This window comes from Convolutriloba macropyga, chromosome 5, assembly GCF_964194025.1.
Source record: "Convolutriloba macropyga chromosome 5, txConMacr16.3, whole genome shotgun sequence".
NCBI classification, from domain to species: domain Eukaryota; kingdom Metazoa; phylum Xenacoelomorpha; order Acoela; family Convolutidae; genus Convolutriloba; species Convolutriloba macropyga.
The window spans coordinates 36,475,547-36,501,008 of NC_134472.1; the positions used below are offsets into that span (position 1 = coordinate 36,475,547).

At 36.2% G+C, this 25,462-nt stretch overlaps 1 protein-coding gene across 3 annotated transcripts in view; it reads left to right on the top strand.

The window, feature by feature from the left end:
• Positions 1-6,900: 6,900 nt before the first annotated feature.
• The window catches only part of LOC142339366 (uncharacterized), a 56,145-nt gene continuing 37,583 nt past the window's right edge, over positions 6,901-25,462 (top strand). The window contains exons 1-4 of one of the 3 annotated variants that reach the window (XM_075389370.1): positions 6,901-7,101; positions 18,395-18,660; positions 19,681-19,878; positions 23,407-23,579. In XM_075389370.1, the coding sequence (XP_075245485.1) occupies positions 18,604-18,660; positions 19,681-19,878; positions 23,407-23,579 (428 nt within the window). In that variant the 5' untranslated portion in view covers positions 6,901-7,101; positions 18,395-18,603. Of the gene's footprint in view, positions 7,102-7,514; positions 7,590-18,139; positions 18,661-19,680; positions 19,879-23,406; positions 23,580-25,462 lie in introns of those variants that run through there. The other 2 variants (XM_075389369.1, XM_075389368.1) reach the window with 2 other exon arrangements.

Consider the following 25,462-nt stretch of genomic DNA (forward strand, 5'->3'; position numbering starts at 1 on the left):
TCTTGACTCCTCCCCTGACAGCAACTCTCAACTGCTTTGCTTGAAACAATTCAACCGCCTCTAAGGCTGCTTCTTTTGCAATGCACTTGGCAACGAGGCGCCGAATAACTTCACCCACAGCAATTGGTCCAATGCCACTTTTTTTTTCAATGCTGTTAATGTAGCATTACAAAAAGGTGAATTCACGAAACTTGGGGCTGGCTTCTGGAGGCCAAAATCACTAATTTTATTAGGGAACTCATTGCCTGCTTGGATTGATTGCAAACTGAAAAATTGATTTCCTGGAACAGATGCTCTGGATACATTTTCAACGGCCCAGCTGCTGTGAAAATTGAAAATGACTGAAGCTGTAAAAAGACTTTTGCTTCATCGGATTGAAAAGCTTTGCAGCTATAGTTTTCCATCAGATCAAGAATTTAGTTTTCCCGGGGATGCAGTTCTTCGAGTTCAATGAGGGTTTTTCTGTTGTCGGGTGCTATCCTCTCCGATGATGAAATTTTCGCCACGCGACCGAATTGTGTCTGCAGTCAAAGTGTTCTCGCTCGGGAGGCAAGCGCTTCCATTGTGTTGTTGCTTTTAGTTTTTTCTTGTTTTATTGAAGCTGCTTCCTACCAACGGGCAGCATACTCACCCGATCTCCATTGCTCAAATCTATTCATCACTGAGTTTTCCTGCTGCTGCTTATGTTTTTACCCCATCTGTTGGGAAGACGCAAATGATTTTTGCTAACTGCGAAAAACTTTTTCCAGTTATCAACACAATCAGGATTTGAGATGCAGTCTTCTATGATTAACGTAATCATCCTGGACCATGGCATGCGAAATTTCAAGGTGATATAGCGAAGGGTTGGAATTCTTTACTGCAAATAATTTTCAAATCTGGTATCTCCTTTGGATTGTCACTTGAGCCTGATGAATCAATTCCCCTTGTTGCAGACTGAACCAGCTCGTCTATGCGGGTAGATAGATCTTTCGCTATCTTTTTCACTTGACGAAAGTTGAGTGAATTGTGAATAAGCCCAAATTGGTTTTGGGCACACCCATACATCGTAGTTTGAAACTCCCTGCAGGCACCTCACCTTGGTCATGACCAGGTCGTGCCCCAAAAGGGTGACTTTATATAAATTATCTTAAATTATGTTTTTTGTCGGGATAAAAGGCGATAGGCTCAAAACTGGAATCAGGAAACAAGATATGTCATCGTTAATTGTCAGTTTACTTATCTGCTATGTTAAATCATTTGAGGAGTCTGACAAAATGATTCTTTTTGAACTACTAGTGGTTTGTTCCTGTGAGTTACTTTTTACGGAAGATAAAGAAACTGGCACTTTTTCACTAATTTTCAAAGAACATTGAGTAGAGGGGTATGAGTTATCGATTATATCGTGGTTTTCTTCAGACTGAACCAGATGAACCGAAGGTTTTATTGGTCTTAGGTTATTTTTCATGGTCCAAACGATAGAACAATTCAACAGGCAAAGCACTCCGTGAATTGTATGTTTTCACTGGTCTGAAAGGCAAAATGGAGTAGGAGTGGGGCTGAGGGTGGGCTGCAAAGTTTGGATCCATCCGGCTTTGACGAGCTTTCACGGCCTCATTTTGATAATCTGCCTTCACACATCCACACGAGAATGCAAATTGAGAAGACAAAAAACGAAAGGGTTTTATTATGGGTCCTAAAGTTGCAAAATATAGTTTGAAAGATTGTTCCCAAAGATGGTCAAAGATGGTCTATTCGAAGTTGGTCTCTTCGGATCACGGATCACTTGCAATAAATTAGTATCGGAAACGGTTTTTGAGTCAGTTGAATTTTGCTGGAATTTAAACCCATTTTTTTTCAGATATGATTTTCAAAGATGACTTTTTTTTGTGAAATCGAAAGTTTGAAATTTTTTTAAAATTTAGCCGTCTTCACCTCGAACGGTAATAAAAAATTGCTGGAGAGTGATTCAAAAAATTACTAACAATTGGAGTGCACGAAAATTGCAGATCTGTTGTGACAGAACATGAAGAAAATGGGAAATGCGTAAGCAACAGATTGTTTATTTCCGCTGTAAAAATTGTAAGGAAAATTTCAATCTTTAAAATTATTTTAAATTCAAATTCTCTGAAAATTTTTTAGTTTTTTTTTTTAAATTAGAGGAAGTTGTTGGTATTTATTGCCGTTTTTAGAATATACTTTTTTCGATTAAAATCTTAGATTTTATTGCTTCGGAAACATGGAAACCTGTTTACATCCAATGAATTAAATACACAGCTTCACGGATGGCATCCGAAACAAATTTGCTACTTCACGTGAAAAAACAATTGGGAAGTACAAATAAGTTTGATCGAAATCAAATACAATATGTAGAAAAACGTAACACATGATCTATTACAATTACGCTGCAAAATGACAAAAAATTAGTCTTTCATGCTGATTTTGTGTTAAAATTAGCATTTTTGTTTTCTCAAAAAATGATTTGTTGATGATTTTTAGGGAAAAAATGTGAAAAAGTTCAAAACTGCCTTTTTTGAAGTTGCTTTTGAACGCCGTGACATTTTTTGACCTTTGGACCTGTTGTTTTATAAAACTAAGAAAAATTTGGTTTTGGATTTGATGAAAATTTTGTTAAAATGGGCATTTTTGTTTTCTCAAAAAATGATTTGTTGATGATTTTTGGGGAAAAAATGTGAAAAAGTTCAAAACTGCCTTTTTTTGAAGTTGGTTTTGAACGCCGTGACATTTTTTGACCTTTGGACCTGTTGTTTTATAAAACTAAGAAAAATTTGGTTTTGGAATTGATGAAAATTTAGTTAAAATGGGCATTTTTTGTTTTCTCAAAAAATGATTTGTTGATGATTTTTGAGAAAAAAGTGTAGAAATCAAAACTACATTGTTTGAAGTTGCTTTTTAACGCCGTAACATTTTTGAGTGGTTATTTGGGACAAAACTTGGAAAGATATGTTGAATAAGTTGTGAAAAATTTTTAGACACGTATTTATTGCTTTACATACAATAACAATGAGAACAAAAATTATTTTGTCCCCCGACAATAGGGATCTTAAATAATTTTTTTAAAAAAAAACAGACCTGCAACCGTTTTGGCGTGGAATTGCTAAAATACGGGGGAAAATTTTTGTTCCTGCCTTTAGATTTGTTTTTTTTTTGCAAAAGTTTAGTTACTTATCTTTTTCGGGAAAAGTAAAAAATTGATTTTTATGGAGACTGAACAATATAAATCATTTATGTGATTTTTTAACCAAAACCCTTCCCACTTTTCGAAGTTTTGATTGTGCGAAATTTCAAATTATAAGTTTAAAATCTTGTATAAAAATTGTTCTCTTGTTTTCATAGCTTTTAAACATTAATAGGTTGGTTTAGTCTGGCATCTGTTTAGAAAAACGGGTCCAGATCAGAGTGAAATTTTGATTTTTGGTTTTCGTTTTTTAACCAATTTTCCGGCAATCGAAATTTTGCAAATCAGACAACTTCTTTTTACTTTTGAAAATGCCATCAAAATAGGGTTTACAAATTGATGTGTTTTGAGCTATTATTAAAAAGTTTATGTCTAGTTTATGACGCAAAGTGTCATTTTATTTGGATTTATGTAAGGATGCATGTATGTAATAAAAAAGATAATTGACCAAGTTCGAAAAACATCTAGTGACTTGAAATTTTTTATACAGGACTCTCTAGTTCGAGTTGGCTGGTTGCTTGGATGCGGAATCTCGGATCATTGCGAACGGTACGTAAGTATTTTACATCTGTTGCCGTGTAATTTTTTTTATCTTTGGACCTGTTGTTCAATAAAACTAACAAAAATTTGGTTTTAGATTGATGAATAAGAAATTCGCTTGATTGCAATTTTTTCAAGATCTACCCACTTGGAATTGCAAATGCAAATGCAAATGCTTTTTTGCTTATATTAGAAACTTCTTTCGTTTGTTAAGTCTTGTTGTTTTGGCCCACTTTAGTGGGGGAGGAAATCTATACTCAAACGCGGGTTTGTGTTCAGTCATTTTTGGCCGATCAATGTATTTGTCGTAGAGGGTTTTGAGTAGTATCAAAAGAAAGCCCGTCCAGCTTAGAATACATAACAAAAAATATTTTAATTTCGTTTTTTTTTTTCAGCAGAGGTACCAAGTTTTGTGAACATTTGATTGACTTTTGGTCTTATTGTTCCCACTTTCCGCAGTTTTACGCAATTTTTGCAAGTTTTGCTAAAATTATGTTGAAATTTTTGACGATAGTTTTTTTGGCTTTACCTTTTAAAATCAAAAAGTGTCGTTGAATTGTTTAATTTAATTTTTGCCTAATTTTTTTCTAATTTAAATTTCTCAAATTTCATTCTCTTTTTCATCAAAATTGGCACGAATTAAGCTTCTTCAGTTTATTTTGTTTATTTTTACCGGATTAACAACCCTAATAATTGCTAAGACAATTCTCTTTAACTCTCAATCCGTTGGGAGTCTCCTTAAAATAAAGCTTTGCTGGCTTTTTGCCAGTTTAACTCAAAAATTAATGCAAAATGCATAATTTAATTTTAATATTTTTGACTTTTTTCTTCAATTTACCTTGATTTATAATATTAAGAACAACGTATTCTTCCTATAAGACAAACAGCAATAGCAAAGCTGTTTCTGGTTTTTTCTTTTTTCTATCATTGAGGATTTTTCCTCGTGTCACTTTAATGATAGGTCAGATATCAGACTATTGGCACTTTAAAAATCGTCGCAAATAAAAATATTCAGTGAATGAATTACTGCTTTAAGTTTTTCGACACCGTGTTCTTACAGAAATAAATTGAATTTTTTTATTTCTGTCGTTGTTTGTTGTTCTGTAATCAATTGACATATTCTGGTCAATCTTAGATTCTAACAGCTGCCTATGAATGAACAAGGGAGGCTATTTACTGATTTCAGTAGATAGCAAAAGTTTTTCATTACTTTTAAATCAAATAATTTAAAAAATGTATAGAGCTATTTTGAAATTTGTGTTGCTACCTATTCTCATTAACTAAACGTCGCAAATCAAATTACTGGTGTTGAATAGAGGAAGAATTCAACGTATCTAATGTTTTTAGTGCATTGCTTATTGTTTTAACGGGTTCAGTACCGAAAGACAATTCTTTATTTTTTTGTCCATTTATCGTTCTTTTTGTATGGGATATTTCAAATAATAAAATCTCAGTGGCATTTTTGAGCAATAGAAGACCCTATTTGTTAATTTCATTACTTACTGTTTTTAATGACTTTGAAGTTAATGGTTTTCGAAAAAACAAACAAATGTTTTTTTAACTTCTCCTTTTTTGTTCTCTTTAATATTTTTACCTAGACTCATCATTCAGAGGTCACATATCTCTTTTTTTTGTGTTCAAAAGAGGCGCAGTTATTTATATCTTGATTTCTACGGATTAGATTTTGGTTTTAATAACTTCAATGCCGTTTTCTTACAAAGATTGATTGATTTTTTTTCGTCTACATTAGTCGTTTGTTTTTGTAGACGTACGAAATATTCTGGATAATAACAGGTCGCAAAGCATTTACATTGCGTTATTATTGAACAGAAAACTATTTGAAGATTTCAATTGATGTCTAATGGTTTTCATTAATGGAAATTTTTGGTTTCAAGAAAACAAAACTAATTTTTTTAACGTTGTGGTTTTTTGTTCTATTTTGTCTACTTGTTATCTTTGTGGTTGTTTTTTTTCAAAAAACAGACATTGAGTTTTGTTTGTCTTGTCTCGCAGTCTTAATAATGGTAGTTCTCATTAATTTTTTTAGTGATTTGAGTTGGAACCAATTTTTTAATTAATACACCAATTTTTTTGATCAATTTGTGAGATTTTTTGATAGTTTTCTTTCTCTTCCTCATTTGGTAGACAATTAAGCCTAACTTGTGGATAATCGGGGTAGGGACATGTGCGAACGCACATTACCGAGTCTCCTTGTTTTTTTTGAACAGTGCCAAGTTTGGGTTACTCAGAACAAAAATTTTGTCCGAAAATATGGACAGGCTCATAACTTTTAAATTGAGGAACTATCAAATTCAATCGATGTTGATAAAAATTCCGAACCATTAAACTGCAAAATACAAGGAGAGTAAAAGTATCTCAAATACAAATTTAATAAAGAGTCTTCATATTCTCGTCTTTTAGGCGGTATATGGTGTCTGAAGAGTGAAATTGATACAAGCGCCGCTATTGGGCATCTGCTGGGTGTGTTAAATCCAAAAACTCATTCACAAAAATTCTGTAAATGAATGAGTCACGTGTACAGCGTTATCATTCAATCAGTCAAATATTTTTAAATCACAGTTAATTAATCGAATGTTTCACATTTGAATGCATCAGTTAAATATATCCCCGCTCCTTTTTTGAGAAGGTTATTGTTGTTGTGAGTTTTTGAGCGAGCGGTTCCCTCCTCACTTTAATAAGAACAATTTTAGTTACAAGGAAGACTTATTGAAACCATTCGAATCGCCTTTTGAGCGAAGTTTAATGCTTGCTTTTAATGTAACTTGCTAACTTCTTTCCAGCTTTGAAAGGCTTAAGTGCCTGTATTTTCATCTGCCTGGCAATTTGCACAGTTGCGTTACCTTTCATCGATTGAAATCGATAGAGTCAATCGGCTTTAACAAAAATATTCAAATATCAATTTCTGTATTTTGTTTTTTCATAGTGGTAAAAGTATTGCAATGTTGTATAGATAGAAGATAGTAAAAAGGTAAACTCTATAGTAAAAGTAGCATATCTCTTGATTTATTCCCTTCTCAGATCTATTTTATCGCTGGGTTTCCATCTATTAGTGTGCCTATGTGTCTCATTTACCCCTCAACCTCCGATTGACTAATTAACGGGGACAGGAAGTGGCCTGGCGCTGCTTTGATTGCTTTCTTTTGCAACATTACTACTCAATCATTACCAACTCACTACTTCCACCACCACCCCACACACTACCACCCCATTTAGTAAACCCTTGAATCACACCTTCCTATGTTTCCACTAGTTGACTTTGTTAGTTATTCTACACCCCTAGCTCCAGCTACGACTTGAGTTTGTTTCATTATCCTTTAATAGATATTGTTAAGCTCGAACAGAGATACATGCATTTTTGCTTGGTAATTCTATTGAATTGTTCTTTTTAGTCCCAAATTTGTAACTGATATTTACTTTTGAATCCAATGTTTACTTGTAATTCGATTGAAAAATAATTCCAATCTATAAATATGTTTTATTGTTGGTTATAAAATTATTTAATAAATTTTATACAGTTTCATTCAAATAAAAAATTATCCAATTTTATTGGTAATTCAAAAGGACAATTTAGCTTTTCATTGGCAAAAAGTTCAAATGGATTTATGAGGAACCTGTTTTCCCTAATGTTATTTTCATAACAGGCGTCTGCAATTTTGTTTTTCTTTTTTTTTTGGGGGGGGGGGGGGTTGGGGAGGAGGAGGAAGGCAGAGGAGGGACGGAGTTGAACAGACTTAGTTGTTAAATTTGGCCGGCTACTACAGAGAGTGGGGCTCGTGATTAAACTGTCAATTTGTTCCCGCTTATCAGATAGCTTTATGCGACCACTATTAGCACAGATCCCTCAAGCATAGTCTGCATTAATTTCAGCCCAAAGGCAAGTTAAGCCCTGAAAGATTTTCAACATCAACCAAATCTGTTTCAATGAGTTGTCAATCAACGATGCCTCCTAATTCGATACAATTCGCTTAATATACATCTGTATAAACTGTATAAACCTGTTTTTTGGGGGTTGAGAATTTGTTACCTCTTTTTTGTTACGTCAATTTTGGATGATCGTATCTCTCCTGAGAGTTCAGAAAGTGCTACATTGAAAAACCGTTCAAACACTGCATCGGTTTTTGTAGAGATTTTTTCATTTTTTTTTATTTCTCGAGGCTCAAAGTTTTCTTGCACTTTCACTATCAGAATCCTATAAATTGATGCAATTTCACCTAAAAATGTTTTCTTCAACAGTCTTTTTTAATAGTTGCGAAAGCGATAGCTTTTTTGAGCTATTATTGACCTTCTCTTAATTTTTTTTACAAATTTTGAATTGTTTTTGGGCGTTGTCTTTTTTCAAGAATTGTTCACACATTTTTTGGCGGGTGACAAATTGGGGTGACCAAAGTGAAATTGGAGTGACAATTTTAATCACGCTAAACTAGTAAATGGAGCTAAATAGTGAGTAATTTAAAGGCTTAAAATTTTTCACGTAGAAGAAAATTTTTTCTTTTTCTCGTGCTGATATTGGATTTCGGTTTTTCTGTCTTTCCTGATCACTTTCTTTTGAATTCTACCAAAAAATTATACACATAGTTCTGTAGTGTATTGTTTTAATTTCTGGAATCCTCCAATAGGCAATAAATGGTTTTATGACTTCCAAACTACTTGCTTCCCTAGAACATTTAAAAACTTGGATTTTACTTGTTTTCCTGCTCTTTCTTTATGTTTGTTATTTAGTATCAATAATGAAAGTTCTCATAGATTTTATAAATTCTAACCATACTTTGATTAAGCCGTTTAAAGTCTTCAGCTGAAAGTATCGACTTTTTTCATCTTTTCAAATCTTTTTAATTATAGAATTATAAGTTCTTCAGATATATTTTGTCCGTTTATTGTCTGAACGGTCAATCCAATTATTGAAAATTGACCTTGGCCGTTAGATAACCATAAGGTTAAAATGTTTAACATTCTATCGTTTAATTGTGACAGTTCTTTTTAACTGTATCTGTTTTTTATTTTGTACCTTTATTGTTTCTATTTCGTTTATGAATTATACACTTTGTGGATGTCACCTTTTTGTTCTTATTTTTGAGTCTCATTAAAAATTGTTGTCGTTGGTTCTCTAAGGCGCATTTAAAATTGTCATAGAGAGCTGATTGTTTTTGACACTGTACCTTCCAACATCCAGACTTTTATGCCCCCAAATACATTTCTTTCGTGCTCTTGTATAGCAAAGGTGGAAAAATAGCACTTTTGCCTGGGGCATGACAGTTATGAATACTCAGATGGGGTGCACAAATGGGGTGCACAAAATTATAGATCTAAGATTTTTATGCGTTTTTTTTACATTATATATATATATATATATATATATATATATATTTCATTAGTAAATTTTGATTTTTGATTGAGGTTGTTTCGGGTTTAGTTTTTGATGAGACAATTCCAATTGGTTTTCTGTGGTGTTGATAGGGAACAAATTTTTCATTATATTTTATTTTATATTGTTTTTTATTGGAATGATTTCATTTCAGAATTTATTAGATTTTGCCAATTTTTATGGTTGTCATGTCACCTGGTCTCATATGTGACCAATGCCATCAACCTTTTGATAAACAATTTTTTATTGGTTCCTGGAAATGAAAATTACACAAAAAATTTTTAACATCGATATTATTTATTGCCAAATGATTATTGAAATTTGTTTGTGTTATTTTCGTTGTGCGATCTCCTAGTCTCAATATTAACAGGTCTTGTCAGTTGTTTAGAGAGTTATGATATAAACCGTTCATTGCTTTCAGCTTTCAAAAGTATTTTAATTTGACAATGTGTTTTTCGATTATTTTTTGTGGGCTTTTGAATCATGCCTTCGTTTGTGGTAAAGTTTTTAATATTTCTATTGTGGTTCCGTTTGGTTTCATATATCTAAATAGTTTAATAATTGATTACTTCCTTCGTTGTCTTTGACCCTATTTCGGAAAAAGTTAGTTTTTACCTTATTTCTCAATGTGTTTTTTAAAACTTTGTCTTTCAACGATCGCATTATAACGAAAGAAGTGCCAAAAGACAAAACAAAAACACAGCTATGAGTATTGCGATACAGTTACATTCAACTTACATATCTTCAACTATAAAATTACATCAACCAACAGTCTCAAAAATTGAGAGGCTGTTCCGATCGTTTCTTTCGTCCTTCAGAATTATAATTTCAGCTTGAACGCTTTGAAACAATAAGCAATAAATTTTTACTTTTGCGAGTCGATCCCTTAATTTTTCTGATGAACCTTACTATTTGAGTCTGTTAATCCATGTTATCTTTGGAAATGTTGACATTTAAAGGAACGCAACTCAAAACAGTTTTCAACTTTTAACAACACTTGTCAATAGAGAGATTATAAACATCAACATCACTAATCCCTTATAAACTTTAATCAATATAATACTCGGTGTCCATGCCACCTTTTCCTTTGTTAGAATATCGATCAAACTATAGTCTTAAACTTAGTGAGAATTAGAAAGAAAGTTTGACTTACCAGATTAGAAAGACAAGCAATATGACTTCGATCAAAGAAATTATATGAATGAATCGTCAAGAAATGGTGCTGAGAATCAATATTCGGTTCAAATTGGTGAATCTAGATAACTGTTATTAGAGTTAGATTAAGTGATGTAAAATCTTCCCAGCATGTATTAAATGATGATGATATCTCCGGAAGTGTGAATGAATTCTTAGAAAAGTGCAAATGCATTCCATTTATGGTTCCCTTTGCGACTGGTTTGCAGAAGCAAACCATATTGGGTAACCCTTGCGACCCACACTATAAATCACGGTGCTAAGATTAGTTTTGTATCTTGACTTTTTCACACTGATAATGGGTATATATACAGCTGATTTTTGAGGCCTTTTTCATCCCCAAATTCAAATCACCATCTTGATCTAATAATCAGATCTCTCCTGTAAATCTCTAAATTCTTCTGTAAAATATCATTTTGTTATTCTCTCATTTTTTGAGAAATTAATTCTTTTACTTAGTTAAAAACGCTTTTTATTCCGCTTGCGAAAGTCCATAACCCAACAGGTTATGGGCCCAGCAATTTTCTAAGTCATAAAATTAATTTCCAAAACAAAACTAATTTGTTGTTGACAGTCATAATCTTTTTCTGCTTAGTACTTTTTCTTTTCACAACTGTTTTGCCTGCTCAAACTTCAATGGATCAACAGACAGTGAAGCTGCTGACCTACACAGGAAAGACACAGGACTTTCCAATCTAGAGCACAAGATTTGTGGCGATGATGCAGACGAAGGGACTCTACGAATCACTACTGGGGACAGAGGAGCAACCCAATGAGCCTGCGCCACTGGCCAATGATGAGAAGAAGAACCACAAGGTGCTGAAGGATGCATATGAGAAGGAAGTTGCAGACATCAAGGAGAAACGGAACAATGTGTGGTGCCATCTGGCACTAACTCTAGATGCAACAACCCTCATGCTGATGAGACATGACTGTGTGGGAGATGATGGCATTGGAGATGGAGCAAAGGCTTGGAAGCTTTTGCAAGAGAGATTTCAGAGTGTGGAGACGCCGACAGTGGTGACTTTAGTGGCACAGCTTGCTCGACTGCAGCTCGAGGATTCTGAGGATTTGGACAGCTTCTTCATCAGAGGACAGGAGTTGCTCACAAGGCTACAAGAAGCAGGGGAAGCAGTCTCAGAGACCCTCTTCAACGCCTTGGTCCTCAATGGTCTGCCAATGAGGTATGAAAGTTTTGTTATACAGGAAAGCTTCAACCCGGCAACGAACTTCACAGAGTTGAGGAAAAGGCTGCAGAACTTTCATGAGAGCACGTTGCAGGGACAAAGTGTTTCAGTGGCACTGGCAGTGAAGCGTGATTTCAAGAAGGAACCCAAGAAAAGAAACTGCTTTGTGTGTGGGATCCCTGGACACTTTGCCAAGGACTGCAGGAAGAAGGAGACAGCACAATGCAGCAAGTGTGGTGAGAAGGGTCACCTAGACAGGGCATGCAAGAGACAAAGAGATGGAGGCAAACATGAGTCAGTATCAATGGGTCCAACATTGGCTACACCAGACGAGGAATGCTGGGCAGCTCTTACCCAGTGGAAGACAGCAGGCAAGCTAGTGGACAGTGGTTGTACAGATCACATATTGACGAACATCGATGCGTTCCTGGACTTTGTGCCCATTCAATCAGTGGTCAGAAATCCCAACGGAGAGGCTTCCAGAGTGGTGGGCAGAGGCTGTGTGAGGATCAGCATACCCTCAAACAAAGGGGAATTCCAATGCGAACTCAAAAATGTTCTGTGTGTGCCGGACTATTCTTCAAACCTCCTATCACTCTCAAGATGCACGGATTGGGGACATAGCTTCACTTTCGAGAGAGGAAACAGCTGCATGAAACTCCAGAAGGGAACTCGGGTAAAACTAACACAAGAAAAAAAATTGTTTTACTTACCCTGCAGCGTTCTAGAATTCAAGATGAGTTCCAACAGCGTGAAACTTGACAGTGCAAGGAAGTGGCACAGACGATTGGGTCATTTGAATCAAGCGGATGTGGTCAGGAATGCACCAGAGACAGTGGGGGAACTCGATGATGTATGCAATGTGTGTGCATTGGCCAAGATCACAAAGACTCCAGTACCAAGAGTGGCAGAAACCCAAGCAGAAGAGAAGCTGGAGAGGGTGATCACAGACGTGATGGGACCTTTCAGAGTAGAGTCACTGTCAGGGTTCCGGTTCTGCATAGTGTTTGCAGACCAGTACACGAAGTTTGTGTTTGTTGACTTGCTTAAGGCAAAGAGTGAAGTATTGGCCAGCCTGAAGAAATTTGTTCTCAGTGTGGGGACGCCCAAGAAGCTGAGGCAAGACAATGCGAAGGAGTTTCTCTCAGAGCAGTTCAAGACGTACTGCTTAGATGCAGGCATTCTACAGGAAAAGACCAGAGACGCCACAACAGAATGGGTTAGCTGAGAGGTGCAACAGGACACTGCTGGAGATGGCAAGATGTTTGCTTATTGACTCAAGACTTCCCAAGATGATGTGGGGAGCAGCAATTCTTCACGCAGCAAGGATCAGAAACTTGGTTGTGAGACGAGGAGAAGAAAAATGCCCAGCAGAGCTGATGAGAGGTATAAAACCTAAGCTTCCAATTAGTAAATTATCTATTTTTGGTTGCACAGTCTTCATGAGGAAGAGGGACAGAGAAGTCAGCAAACTTGAACCCAAGGCACTGGAAGGAAAGTTTGTGGGTTACACTGAAGCAGAAAACGGATACCTGGTGTACATACCCAACACACGCAAGGTGATGGCAGTTCGAGATGTGATCATCAAGGAGTCTGAAGTGGGCTCAATCCCTGACAACAAAGAAACGGCTGACCTACTAGATGATGGATCGGAACTGGGAATCTGGCACCCAGATGATGGTCATCAAGATGATGACAACAGAGAACGACAGGACACATCTACTGCAATAAAGGAGGAGTGGCATGACGCAGGGAGCGTGAATACTCAAGAAACAACACTGAGACAAGAGGCCTCGGATGTTGGAGAAACAGCACTAGATTGAGGATCTACTGCAACAAGAGGGAGTTACAGAGACTCAGAGTCACTGGAAGACAGTGACACAGAAGACTTCTCACAAGTAGAGACAGTTGGCTTCAATGAAGATGCACTGGAACACGCGGACAGAGCAGAGCCCAGACGAAGGACACGCGCAAGGAATGTTCCGCAATTTTTTGGAGAAGTCAGGACCCATGTTGCTGTGACTGAGGGCGACTATGTGGAACTCAAAACAGTCTAAGAAGCCAAGCAAGGTGACGATTGGGACCAGTGGCACCGGGCAATGAAGGACGAGGTCAAGGCACTCCAAGACAACGAGACTTGGAACCTAGTGAGACCACTCACAGACAGGGACGTCATACCGGGCAAATGGGTCTACAAAGTGAAATTGGGACCCAGTGGTCAAGTGGACAAATACAAAGCGCGCTATGTGGCGAAAGGCTTCAAACAAGTGGAAGGACTGGACTACTTTGAGACTTTTGCGCCTACCTGTAAGCCAGAGACATTCAGGATTCTACTTCAGCTGTCAGCGAAGCAGGGCCATGTGATGCACCAATTTGATGTCAAGACTGCTTTCCTGCACTCACCAATTGAGGAAGAAGTGTATCTGGAACAGCCACAGGAGTTTGTAAAACGCGGATCAGACGGGGAGAAGCTGGTATGTCGACTAAATAAATCAATTTATGGTTTGAAACGGGCTGCTAACAACTGGTACAAAGAGCTGGCAAATTTCCTACTGAGACAGGGGTTCACCAGAAGCAGGAACGATCACTGCTTGTTCGCAAGATCAGAGGCAGAGGATCACACCTTCATCTTGGTCTGGGTTGACGACATCATAGTAGCATCAAGAAGTATGACAGTGGTCTCTGATGTCAAGAAGGCACTAGAAGCAACCTTTCACATGGAAGACAGAGGGAGACTACACTGGTTTCTGGGTCTAAGAATCAGACGAGAAGAGGGCAAAGTCACAGTCGACCAAGAACGCTACATAGAAACAATGCTTGAGCGGTTTCAAATGGATCAATGCAAACCCTCAAGAACTCCAGCTGATTTGAATTTGAAACTTCAGACAGCACAGAACGGAGACGAAGAAGTGGACCAGAGGATCTACAGAAGCTTGGTTGGATCACTTCTGTATCTGGCAAACAGACGAGGCCAGACATCGTGTTCACAGTCAACATTATGTCCAGACACATGAATGCACCTACCAATCAACACTGGATGTGCGGAAAACGACTTCTGCGATATTTTCAAGGTTCAAAAGGTTTAAAACTTACTTACACAAAAGAGGCTAGTTATGATTTAGTGTGGGAAAATGATGCAGACTGGTCTGGACGTGAACGACAGAAAATCAACAACGGGCTGTTACTTCAAGCTCAACGGACGTGGCGCAGCACTCAGCTGGGGTGTCAGAAGCAGGCCACAGTTGCTTTTTCTTCATCAGAAGCAGAATATCAGGGCATGGCAGCAGCAGTTCAGGAAGCACTCTACCTGAAACAACTTCTAGAGGATTTTGGCATCCAACAGAAACGTCCAATAGCAATTGGAGAGGACAACCAAAGTTGTATCAGACTTTGCCAAAACCCAGTCATGCACAAGAGGAGCAAGCACATCGAGACAAAATTCCACTTCATTCGTGACAAGACTGAGGATGGGACTATTTCATTTCATTACGTCCCTACAGACAAAATGGCAGCGGACATCTTCACGAAGTCCTTACCCGTTTCGAAAGTGGAAACATTCACAGCAGTTTTGATGGGAGCAGACTCTACGCAATCAGCTCAAGTCTGAGTGGGGGTGTTAGAATATCGATCAAACTCTAGTCTTAAACTTAGTGAGAATTAGAAAGAAAGTTTGACTTACCAGATTAGAAAGACAAGCAATATGACTTCGATCAAAGAAATTATATAAATGAATCGTCAAGAAATGGTGCTGAGAATCAATATTCGGTTCAAATTGGTGAATCTAGATAACTGTTATTAGAGTTAGATTAAGTGATGTAAAATCTTCCTTGCATGTATTAAATGATGATGATATATCCGGAAGTGTGAATGAATTCTTAGAAAAGTGCAAATGCATTCCATTTATGGTTCCCTTTGCGACTGGTTTGCAGAAGCAAACCTTATTGGGTAACCCTTGCGACCCCCACTATAAATCACGGTGCTAAGATTAGTTTTGTATCTTGACTTTTTCACGCTGATAATGGGTATACATACAGCTGATTTTTGAGTCCTTTTTCATCCCCAAATTCAAATCACCATCTTGATCTAATAATCAGATCTCTCCTGTAAATCTCTAAATTCTTCTGAAAAATATCATTTTGTTATTCTCTCATTTTTTGAGAAATTAATTCTTTTACTTAGTTAAAAACGCTTTTTATTCCGCTTGCGAAAGTCCATAACCCAACATCCTTAGTATTATTATTTTTTAAAAATGGCTTTTTATTAGGTTTCAATACTTCGAATGCAAAGAACAGCTGGTTCCAAGCCCCCCCCCCCCCCAAGTTTGAAATATCATACATTCTTTTTAGAGTATCATTTACAAATCAAGCCGGCATGAATTTATCTTTTTTCTTCGTTAACTTAAAATGAAATACTAAAAACTCGAACATAAAAAGTTTTTTGATAAAAAAACGTTTGAAGGCTTTCATCTTAGTTTATGGGATAACATTTATGCTGAGGAATCAAACACGTGTTTATTTCTATATAGATTCCTATTAAAGGACAATTGTGCTGTAATTTGCTCTATTTTTGTACTTACAAACGAAGAATTCAAATGATACCAAAGCTAAGTTTGACATTCTAATTATTTGCAAACTATTATTCCACTCCTAGGGCCAATTTTGAGTTTTCCCTGGAGACCTTGTATTAGAAGTGACCTGTTCTAGCCTGTTGTTCTTGAGCGCCCGAATTTCGCCCAATGGATGTGATATATATCCCGCCGGCTTTTGATTGCTGAAGGACCTTGTGAATTTTTGCTAGAGGGGAAATTCCTCTTGTCGTACATCTTTTTTTTTTCATTTTTTGTACAAAATGTTGGTTCAGAAGCATTGATGTAGTTGGAATTGGGGCAATACAAAGTTCCACATTTTGACTCCAGAATTTGAGCAACTGCTGATTAAAGATGAGTTTGTGTTGCTCCCCTTTCAGCTAGATCTACTCTTCAACAAACAATGAAAATAACAAAATAAGCGCACCTGTAAGTAAATTCTAAGAACGTTTCGAACAAGAAGTGTTTTCAACAAAAACTTCAAATTGGAATGAAAAGCGTCGTTGAATCACATTGTGGGTGATTTCTCAAACAGATTTGAGTTTTAGTAAAATTTAGATTTTAAAATCAGAGTTTAATGACAACTTTTGTAATGGAAGCCCTTCGTTTTCGTAAGCGAAATACTATATCAGAAAAAAACTTTAGAAAAAAAAATTCATGCAATGTCCAGATAAGCAAGTCTGCGATTCCGGAAAGGGTCACCACAGCTTGATCAAAGCTTTACATGTGTCCCTTTAGTGTTAAAGGAGGCGACACAGTGTTTGGTTAGGTTGGGGCAGACTGGGTTATCTTTTGTAAAGAAGAATAGATTGTCACCATCTCCATTGAGGCTGTCATTTGTCTATCAATTGAGACACTGCTCTATTCTTAGCACCGCCGGGCTCTTCAATTGTTTGCTTTTTATAGTTTAAATTGAGCCCATGATGGAAATTCAAATTCGGCTAACACAAAAGGAGAATGATTTCGCTGTTATCATATATGCAATTTACCTTTAAAGTTGATTAATATTCTGAGCCCGAAAGCCGGAAAAAGTTAGGATATATCGCAACTTTAATGAGGTTTTCAGAAGTTATATTTGAAAAAAAGTTCTAGTGCTTGTTTGTATCGTTTTTCGCGGTTTTTAACAGAAGTTTAAATTAGAAAAAAATATATTCTTTTCCGTTATTGCATTGCCAGCGCTATCACGTCATGTGTTCCCCAGTTATATAACGCTTACCATTATATAGTAAGTCATTATAGAATTATGCGGCGCGTGCGCTGAAAGTGCAAAAAATGTACGCCTACTAAACAGGGGGGGGGGGGGGGGGGGGACAGAAACAGAAACAAGAATTTCGGAAAATTGTTCAAATGCCAAATCTGTGTCCTAGCGTTCAGTTCAAGTTAAGAAAACACCATAGTTGTTTCAAAAAACTTTTCCTACATGACCAGAGAATAGAAGAACGATGCAAGTACAAAGTTCTGCTATCGCGTTCTGTTTTGTTCCTTATAATACTTGCCAGTACAAATAGCCTCTTTTATCAAGAGTAGGAAATAATTGCAACCTGTTACTTATGCATCGGCTCAACCTACTAGACCTCGAGACATATTCTTTACTCAGCTCTCCGCCATAATTCTTTAACCCTTGCAGCCCCCCCTCTCCCCCCCCCCCATTGGTAATTATTTTTTCCTTCTCTTCTCTCTGCGATTGTTCAAACAATCTGTTCAAGGTATCTATCTATCTATCTATCAATCGGTAGCTGGTTGTGGATGTGGTCGTACAGTGAGGTATTAGAGTGGTGAGTAGTAGTGATAGTTGGGGGATGGTCTAATCGAAAGTTGTTCTAAGTGAAAGGGACCCCGGGGGACACTCATTTCATCACCCACAATGCACAACACCATCCTACCCTCGCACCCCCCCCCCCCACCCTGCTCCACACAAACGCATTTCATCACAAAGAAAGAGAGAGAAACAACTTGAGGAAAAGGAAAGAATGAATGAATGGAAGACTGGGAAAAAAAGAAAAGATAGTTGGAAAAGTTGAGCGAGGGGCTTGAAGACAAATGAATGAATAAAGAAATAAAAGAGAAGAAAACTCACCAATAAAGAGTTTATTCTTTTTAACCCTTTCTTCATTATTTCATGTCTTCTTCCTCTTACCTTTCCCTAAATACCTGAAGAGCAGGCTTATAAAATGGTCCGCATTTTGGCTACTTTTTATTAAAAGCTACAAAAAAGCTGCTGAAATTTATAGGAATGATTTTGTTTTTCACCCTCTGTAATTTGGTTGTAATCCCTCAAGACTATCTTGAAGTTTCCACTTGTTAAAATTACAATTTGTTCTTACTAGACATTAAACAGGTCAACCGATTATCTTTTCTTTCTTTCCCTTATCTTAAAACTTTCTAACTGCCTAGAATTCTTTATTGAAAAAAAATCAAAATAACAGCAGAAATACGATCTAATAGTTACCGGTGCTGATTTTTAATCAATGAAGTTATTTTACTTGAATTTAGTTATTCTTAATTTCATTCTTCTAAGTTTGATTTTACATCTAGAATGATTTTTATCCTATCTAAATCCATGCTGTTCATCATTCTGTGCGTTTTAATTCTGGTAAGTACAGTTTTTCTGAGCTAAATATATCTCTAAAGAGTTCAATAATAACAATCTCAACGCTGCCTATGTTCATAAAACTCAAATCTGCACATTTCAGTTCGGTCGTTTTTTCAAAAAGAAACGGTTAGTTCATAAATTGAGGTCATGTTCAAAATTCGACACCGAGCCAATTCTGTAAAATAATGTGTAAATGTCAAAGATCATTTGTAAACGAACGTTTCATTTTGTTTTTTTTAATTAATAAAACAAAGCTGGGCACTTTAACTGAACCAAATTTATGATTTTCAAACATCCATTTTTTTTCAATTTGGAAACTGAAAAGCTTATGTAATTACAAACTTTTGAAACGGACTAAACGATACATCGCCATTAAAAAGTGCTAATAAATTCCAAACCCATTTACCTTTTAACTAAAATTTTTCTTTGAACCATTTTTTGTCTGACCGATCTGACTTTTCGAACTGATAAAACTGGAGGGTAGTAATTCAAAGTGTTCTTCTTTCATTGCAGATGACACTGAAAGTAATGAGAATGCCGAAATCTGTCGTACAAAGAAATGTTTGGTGTTGTCCCTCTTGAGCAGTTTTTATTATGAGCAGTTTTCAAGGCCAGTTTTAGCAATTTTGTGCTTCTATTTTTTTTTCGGTTTAGTTTCAAAGATTCGAAGTTTATAATGAAATAATTTTTTAATCCTTTTCTGTTGTAACCTCAGATTTTAGAAATTTCATCCTCAAAACAAACCCAAAGTTTCCAAGCATTCAACCGAAAGATGTAAAAAGTTAATTATAGTACCTTTGAGGTTTTTCTCTTATTGGCCGATGCTCTTGACTGAAGTTTATTTTGTTATCTAACTATTTGGAAGTCGGGAATTTTCTTTTATAATCGGTATGATTTAACAGTCGTCATTGTAATGGCAGTCTAACAAGAAATTCAAAGAATCAACCCGTTTTTTTTACCAAACAACTTGCCCATTTTACTTTGTAAAAATCAGTATTTTATGCATTTTGTATTTGCTAGCATCAACACTGCTCGGCGCAAGTGAACAAAATAGACACGCGAGTGGTATCCATGGGGATAGTGTTGGAGGGGCACGTGATCAACGAGGACCTGCTCCATGACTCATTCACGCGGGTGGCCAAACAGTACAAACATCTGAGACTGGACAAGAAAGTGATCCGATCAGATCTTTACGACACTTACGGAATCATCAGAAAAGTGGGAGGCCATTTCACCATTTCCGATTTCAACATTTAGCATTCTAATCATACAAATTCCCCGGAAATCAACAAACTTGATAGGAATCATACAATTATTATATATGATGTCATACGTATCATACGATATTTTTTAGCATGATAATTGTACGATTAACAGGAAATCATAATTATATAGAACTTTGCACAACTACCAGACAATCATATGATCCTTGTATGATTAATGGGAGATGATAAAAAGGAATAAATGGCTAGACTAATATGACCAATAGGAAACCATTTATTATTTAACTATGAAAGCATAAATACTTAGTGTATGATTATCAGACAGTGATAAATGATCACTACATTTGGCCTGTCAATAATTCCGCTTATTCATGAAAAAACCGGTTATATCTGACTGCGATCTGAAGTTGAACCAAATTTCTCGATAAACGTCAAGAGTTGATAAAGATTTGACAAGAACACGTAGTTTTCTAAATTTATCGCAAAGAACTTGCAAATGTACTCATGACATCATTATCTCGATTTCGCGCTGAAATTACGATCCTCCAACTTCTTTCCAGTGATTCTCAGTTGAATAACGATATATCCCAAATTCGGAAAAATAATATCTTTTAAAAGATAAAAAAGACATTTGGCTAACACTTTAAATAATTGTTTTTCCATGTTAACTGTATACGAAGGGGTAAAAGAAAAGACTAAGTTACGAAATATTGTAATTGAAAAAGAATTTTTTCATTCAGAATTTTAACGAGAAAACAGTTGTTTGTTGTAAATGACAAACTACCACAGAAAAAAGCGTCGGGTCATGGACCCCCCCCCCTCCGCATGGTCGTTCAAATGATGTAAAATGTCTATTGGAAGACATTTGCAGTCTGCAATTAACGATTGTATTCCGAGCAATGTTTTCCCAGATGTCTTTAAAAAGCATATGTAGCTCCAATTTACAAAAAAGGTGACCCACTTGAATCTGTGAACTACAGACCATTTTCAGTGACACCTTGCTAAATTATTTGAAAGGCTTCGCTGAACTCATTTCTATCTAAGAGAAAACAATGCGGCATAAACAGAATCATTTACTCAGACAGGACAACAATTAATCACGGAGCTCCACGTGGAACAGTCCTTGGGCCCGTAAATTTTATACTGTATTTTACCGATTTCTCGAAAAAAATGAACAGCGAAAAAGTGTTACAAGTCGCAGCTGATACATGTATAAGATCTAGGTGAATGTCATTTTAATGGAAGTAGTTTAAAACCGAAAGACAAATTTATTTATCTGCGCTTAATAGTTGACAATAAATTGAAATTTGATTTAGAACTAAATAAATTGTTAGTGAGACATCTAATACTGTTATAAACAAGAATTGGACTTTTTATATCACTTGTCCTGTCACATTTCATTTTTTGTGCAATTTTTCTCTAATCTCTGCCAGCCTCACCACTTCTGAGAATAAACAGACAAATAAATTTTGGTATGAATGTTTGCCATATGCGCAAAAATTTTGACAGCGCACGGGATCTTCTGAAAAAAAAGTTTTTTTTCAGACAGGAAAATAATTGACCACGGAGTTCCACGTGGAACAGTCTTTGGGCCCATAAATTTTATTCTGTATTTTAGCAATTTCTCGAAAAAAAACAAAAAAGCGAAAAAGTGTTACAATTTGCAGCTGATACTTGTATAAGATCTAGGTGAATTTCATTTTAATGGAAAAAGTGTAAAACCGAAAGACAATTTTATTTATCTGCGCTTAATAATTGACAATAAATTGAAATTTGATTTAGAACTGAACAAATTGTTAGTGAGACATCTAATACTGTTAAAAACTAGAATTGTACTTTTTAAATCACTTGTCCTGTCACATTTCATTTTTAGTGCAATTTTTCTCCAATCTCTGCCAGCCTCTCCACTTATGAGAATAAACAGACAAATAAATTGTGCTATGATTGTTTGCCATATGCGTAAAAATTTTGACAGCGCAAGGGATCTTCTGAAAAAGGTTTTTTTCAGACAGGAAAATAATTGACCACGGAGTTCCACGTGGAACAGTCTTTGGGCCCATAAATTTTATTCTAAATTTTAGCGATTTCTCGAAAAAATAAAAAGCGAAAAAGTGTTACAATTCGCAGCTGATACTTGTATAAGATCTAGGTGAATTTCATTTTAATGGAAGTACTGTAAAACCGAAAGAAAATTTTATTTATCCGCGCTTAATAATTGACAATAAATTGAAATTTGATTTAGAACTGAACAAATTGTTAGTGAGACATCTAATACTGTTAAAAACTAGAATTGTACTTTTTAAATCATTTGTCCTGTCACATTTCATTTTCAGTGCAATTTTTCTCCAATCTCTGCCAGCCTCACCACTTCTGAGAATAAACAGACAAATAATTTGTGGTATGAGTGTTTGCCATATGCGTAAAATTTTGACAGCGCAAGGGATCTTCTAATAAGAGACGGAATTTTACCTGTAGAGCTTTTCATTAAAAAACTTCTTGTTTTAATTTCTTTGATTTAATTAAGCGTCAGAAGGAAAGCAGTCAATTATCCAAAAAAATGTGGTAAACAATTTTGTGAGAAATGAGATGAGAGAAAATTTCCGCACTGTACAGTTTTTTCCAACAAATATGTGTCAAACTTTATTGAGTGATGGATCAGTAGTCAGAAATTTCTCGAGAACGTGGAACAACTTGCCAATGGCAATCCGGAACGAAAAATCAAAAATTATGTTTAAGCAGGATATAACTAGAGGAATGATCAAATTACATGAACGTTTATAACGTTTTTAAATGATTGTTAAAGGTAGATGTTTAACCAAACTTTTTTTATAGTTATAAAGTTTTGAGTTTACCTTTTACAGATTTAAAATAAATTCAGACGCACTTCTAGTGAATTCAGTTGCACTTTATAGAAATTCAATGAATTCAGATGCGGTTTATAGAAACTCGAGAGTGAGAGTGTAAGCATTTGAGAGTGTTAGCATAACTATACTTTTTTAAACATCTTTAACGTATCTTTAAATTTTAGTGATTGTTTGTCTCACTAAGTCAGGGCAGAAGTAAACAGGGCAAAATTCACAAAACTGAGAACATCAGGGGATAGCGATACCGATAAAGATAAAAAGACAAAGCTTCTGAGGAGAACGGGCTTGGAATGCTGTTGAAACATTATAGATTTAATTTGCTTTGTAACTGATGAGCGGAAGATTAACAAAGATCTAAAAATTTACTGCTTTTCTTAAAAAAACAAAAAAGCTCTGCTTTTGGTATTCATATAAATATGATTTCACTGGTATGATGCAATAATCATAATCTTGACTTTCCTGCAACGATAATGGGTGATTTGCCGGGTTTGGTTCAAGAATCGTATGTGATTTCCTTGGTTTCATGGAAGGATCATACTAGGAAATAAGTAATGATTTGTATGACATAACATTGATCCTTGTTCGGAATCTAGGCAGTTGCTACCCGGGATTTGGTTTCTTTTAGACGTGATTGACTTGCTCGTTTTCTTTATTCCTAGGTGTGCCATGAGATGAAGGTGTCGCACATTGGCTTCATAGTCTCAATGACGTCATGCACGACCTACTCTGCTCTGGCCAGTCTGGCAGACGAGAAACACATCATCCACATTGCACTCGACTCAGACAGGTGTCCCAGATATGAAGACCAACCCCCACTCAACTCACAATTCAGGTAAATCATGCATAATGGGTAGGTCGTATGATTCAGAAAAACAAGCAAAAGCTAAAGAGCTCCCGTAGTCTGATTGTAGTCAGCTGGAGACACCATCAAAAGTAGATTATCATGCAATAAACAACTGTTCCTAAAATTCAATGCGACGTGTTGATAATTCAGAAATGTTTTTCGAGCCCGTCAATTGCATATTGCAAAAATCCGCATTTTTACTTCTCCAATTGCTTTGCGAGGATCCAGCATTTTAGCGAGATTGTTGCGATGAGGCCACCCCTCACTGACCATCACCACACGCACACACACACTCAAGATGTAGCGTTATACCAAAATTGTTCTCTTCTTGTAGCCTTAAAAGACAATGAGTTCTGTGCTGCATACAAAAGCTCTGATCATTATTCTATCCAGCTTCTCCTGTAGTTTCCAAACAAGCTAAACAAACTAATCACCGAGAACTTCGAAAGTTAGGGGAGTGCCGATTACTCTGAAGTTAATTGTACTATGCACGTGGCTAAGTGAGAAACCATCTGCTACACGAACATTGATAACTTGTGTCAAAGGTTCTTCGACTATTTAAAAAAGAACATAAAATTTCGTGTTCCTAGAAAAACCAGACAGCGTCAGTTTTTACTACTATGGATATCCCGTAGCAAAACAAATCTCATGAAGAAGCTGAAATCATAGAAGAATCGGATAGAATTGAAACCCACAAGCTACAGGCGAAATTTGATTACTAAACAGCAGAATACCGTTATTGAATCTGCTGAATCTGGCAAAGTTAACTATGGGGAGAATGTGATGTCAACACTCGACAAAAATATTATCTTCAAGTGCCTCAAAAACTTAAAGAATGCATCCAATTTGCCTAAAGCTATGATAAGAGATAGCGTAGCGAAAACAGATCCTCAGGATGGGGCAGATGACCTTAATAAGTTCTTTTAATCTGTTTAGTCGCCAAAGATTGAATTCAAAGCATAAAATGTGAAATCCAAGTTTCTCAAAATTTAACGTCTCTCGATTCAAAGGATATTCTCCTGAATATCAATACATCAAAATCAAAATGGCCAAATGGAAGTCCACCTTTTTGGTTTTGAAAAAACTGCAATCGACATCAGCATATACCTAAACAAATTGCCGAAATACATCACGAGACTCCGAAAAGTGGCGAAGCTGTGGAAAGTAGCTGCTATATCTCTTATCTACAAAAAGGGACAAAATGCAGGCAGAGAACTACAGGCCAGTTTCCCTACTCAACAATGATAGTAAAGTTATGGCGAATGACATGTATTGAGCAGCGCACCAAAACTTTATCGCCTACCTCACGAAACACCAGAACGGGCTTCTCAGCAAAAGATTACACTCGACAAATTGATATGTTTTCTACAGCGGATCTATGAGGCACTTGATAGAAACTCGATGGATCAAGTGATGGTTTTCTAAACGAACTTTAGCAAAAATTTGAGAGAGATCCACAAGGTGAGCTAATGATAAAATTGGCACAGATTTGAATCAAAGTATGTTACTTTGAAGTACTTTCAAACAACCTGGAAAATAGAACACAGTTTGTCAATTTGGTTGACATAAGCTACAAAGTTGGTGGCGTAACCAGTGATATGTTGCAAGGACCCTTGCTTGGGCCACTGTCATTTTGCATCTTTTTTAATGACTTACGGTCGTCGTCAAACTCAGTAGACCATTAATGTTCGCAGACTATCCAAAAAAACTGGCCATTGGATGAAATAATAACGCAGTCCAAGAAGTCATAAAAGCTATAGACAATTGGGTTTTTGGCAACAAGACGAAACTAGCTGTGGAAAATTGTGGTAAACTTGTTGTTTCTATGAAAATTTGAAATTACCTACTCAGCGGACAAACTTTGATAGCCC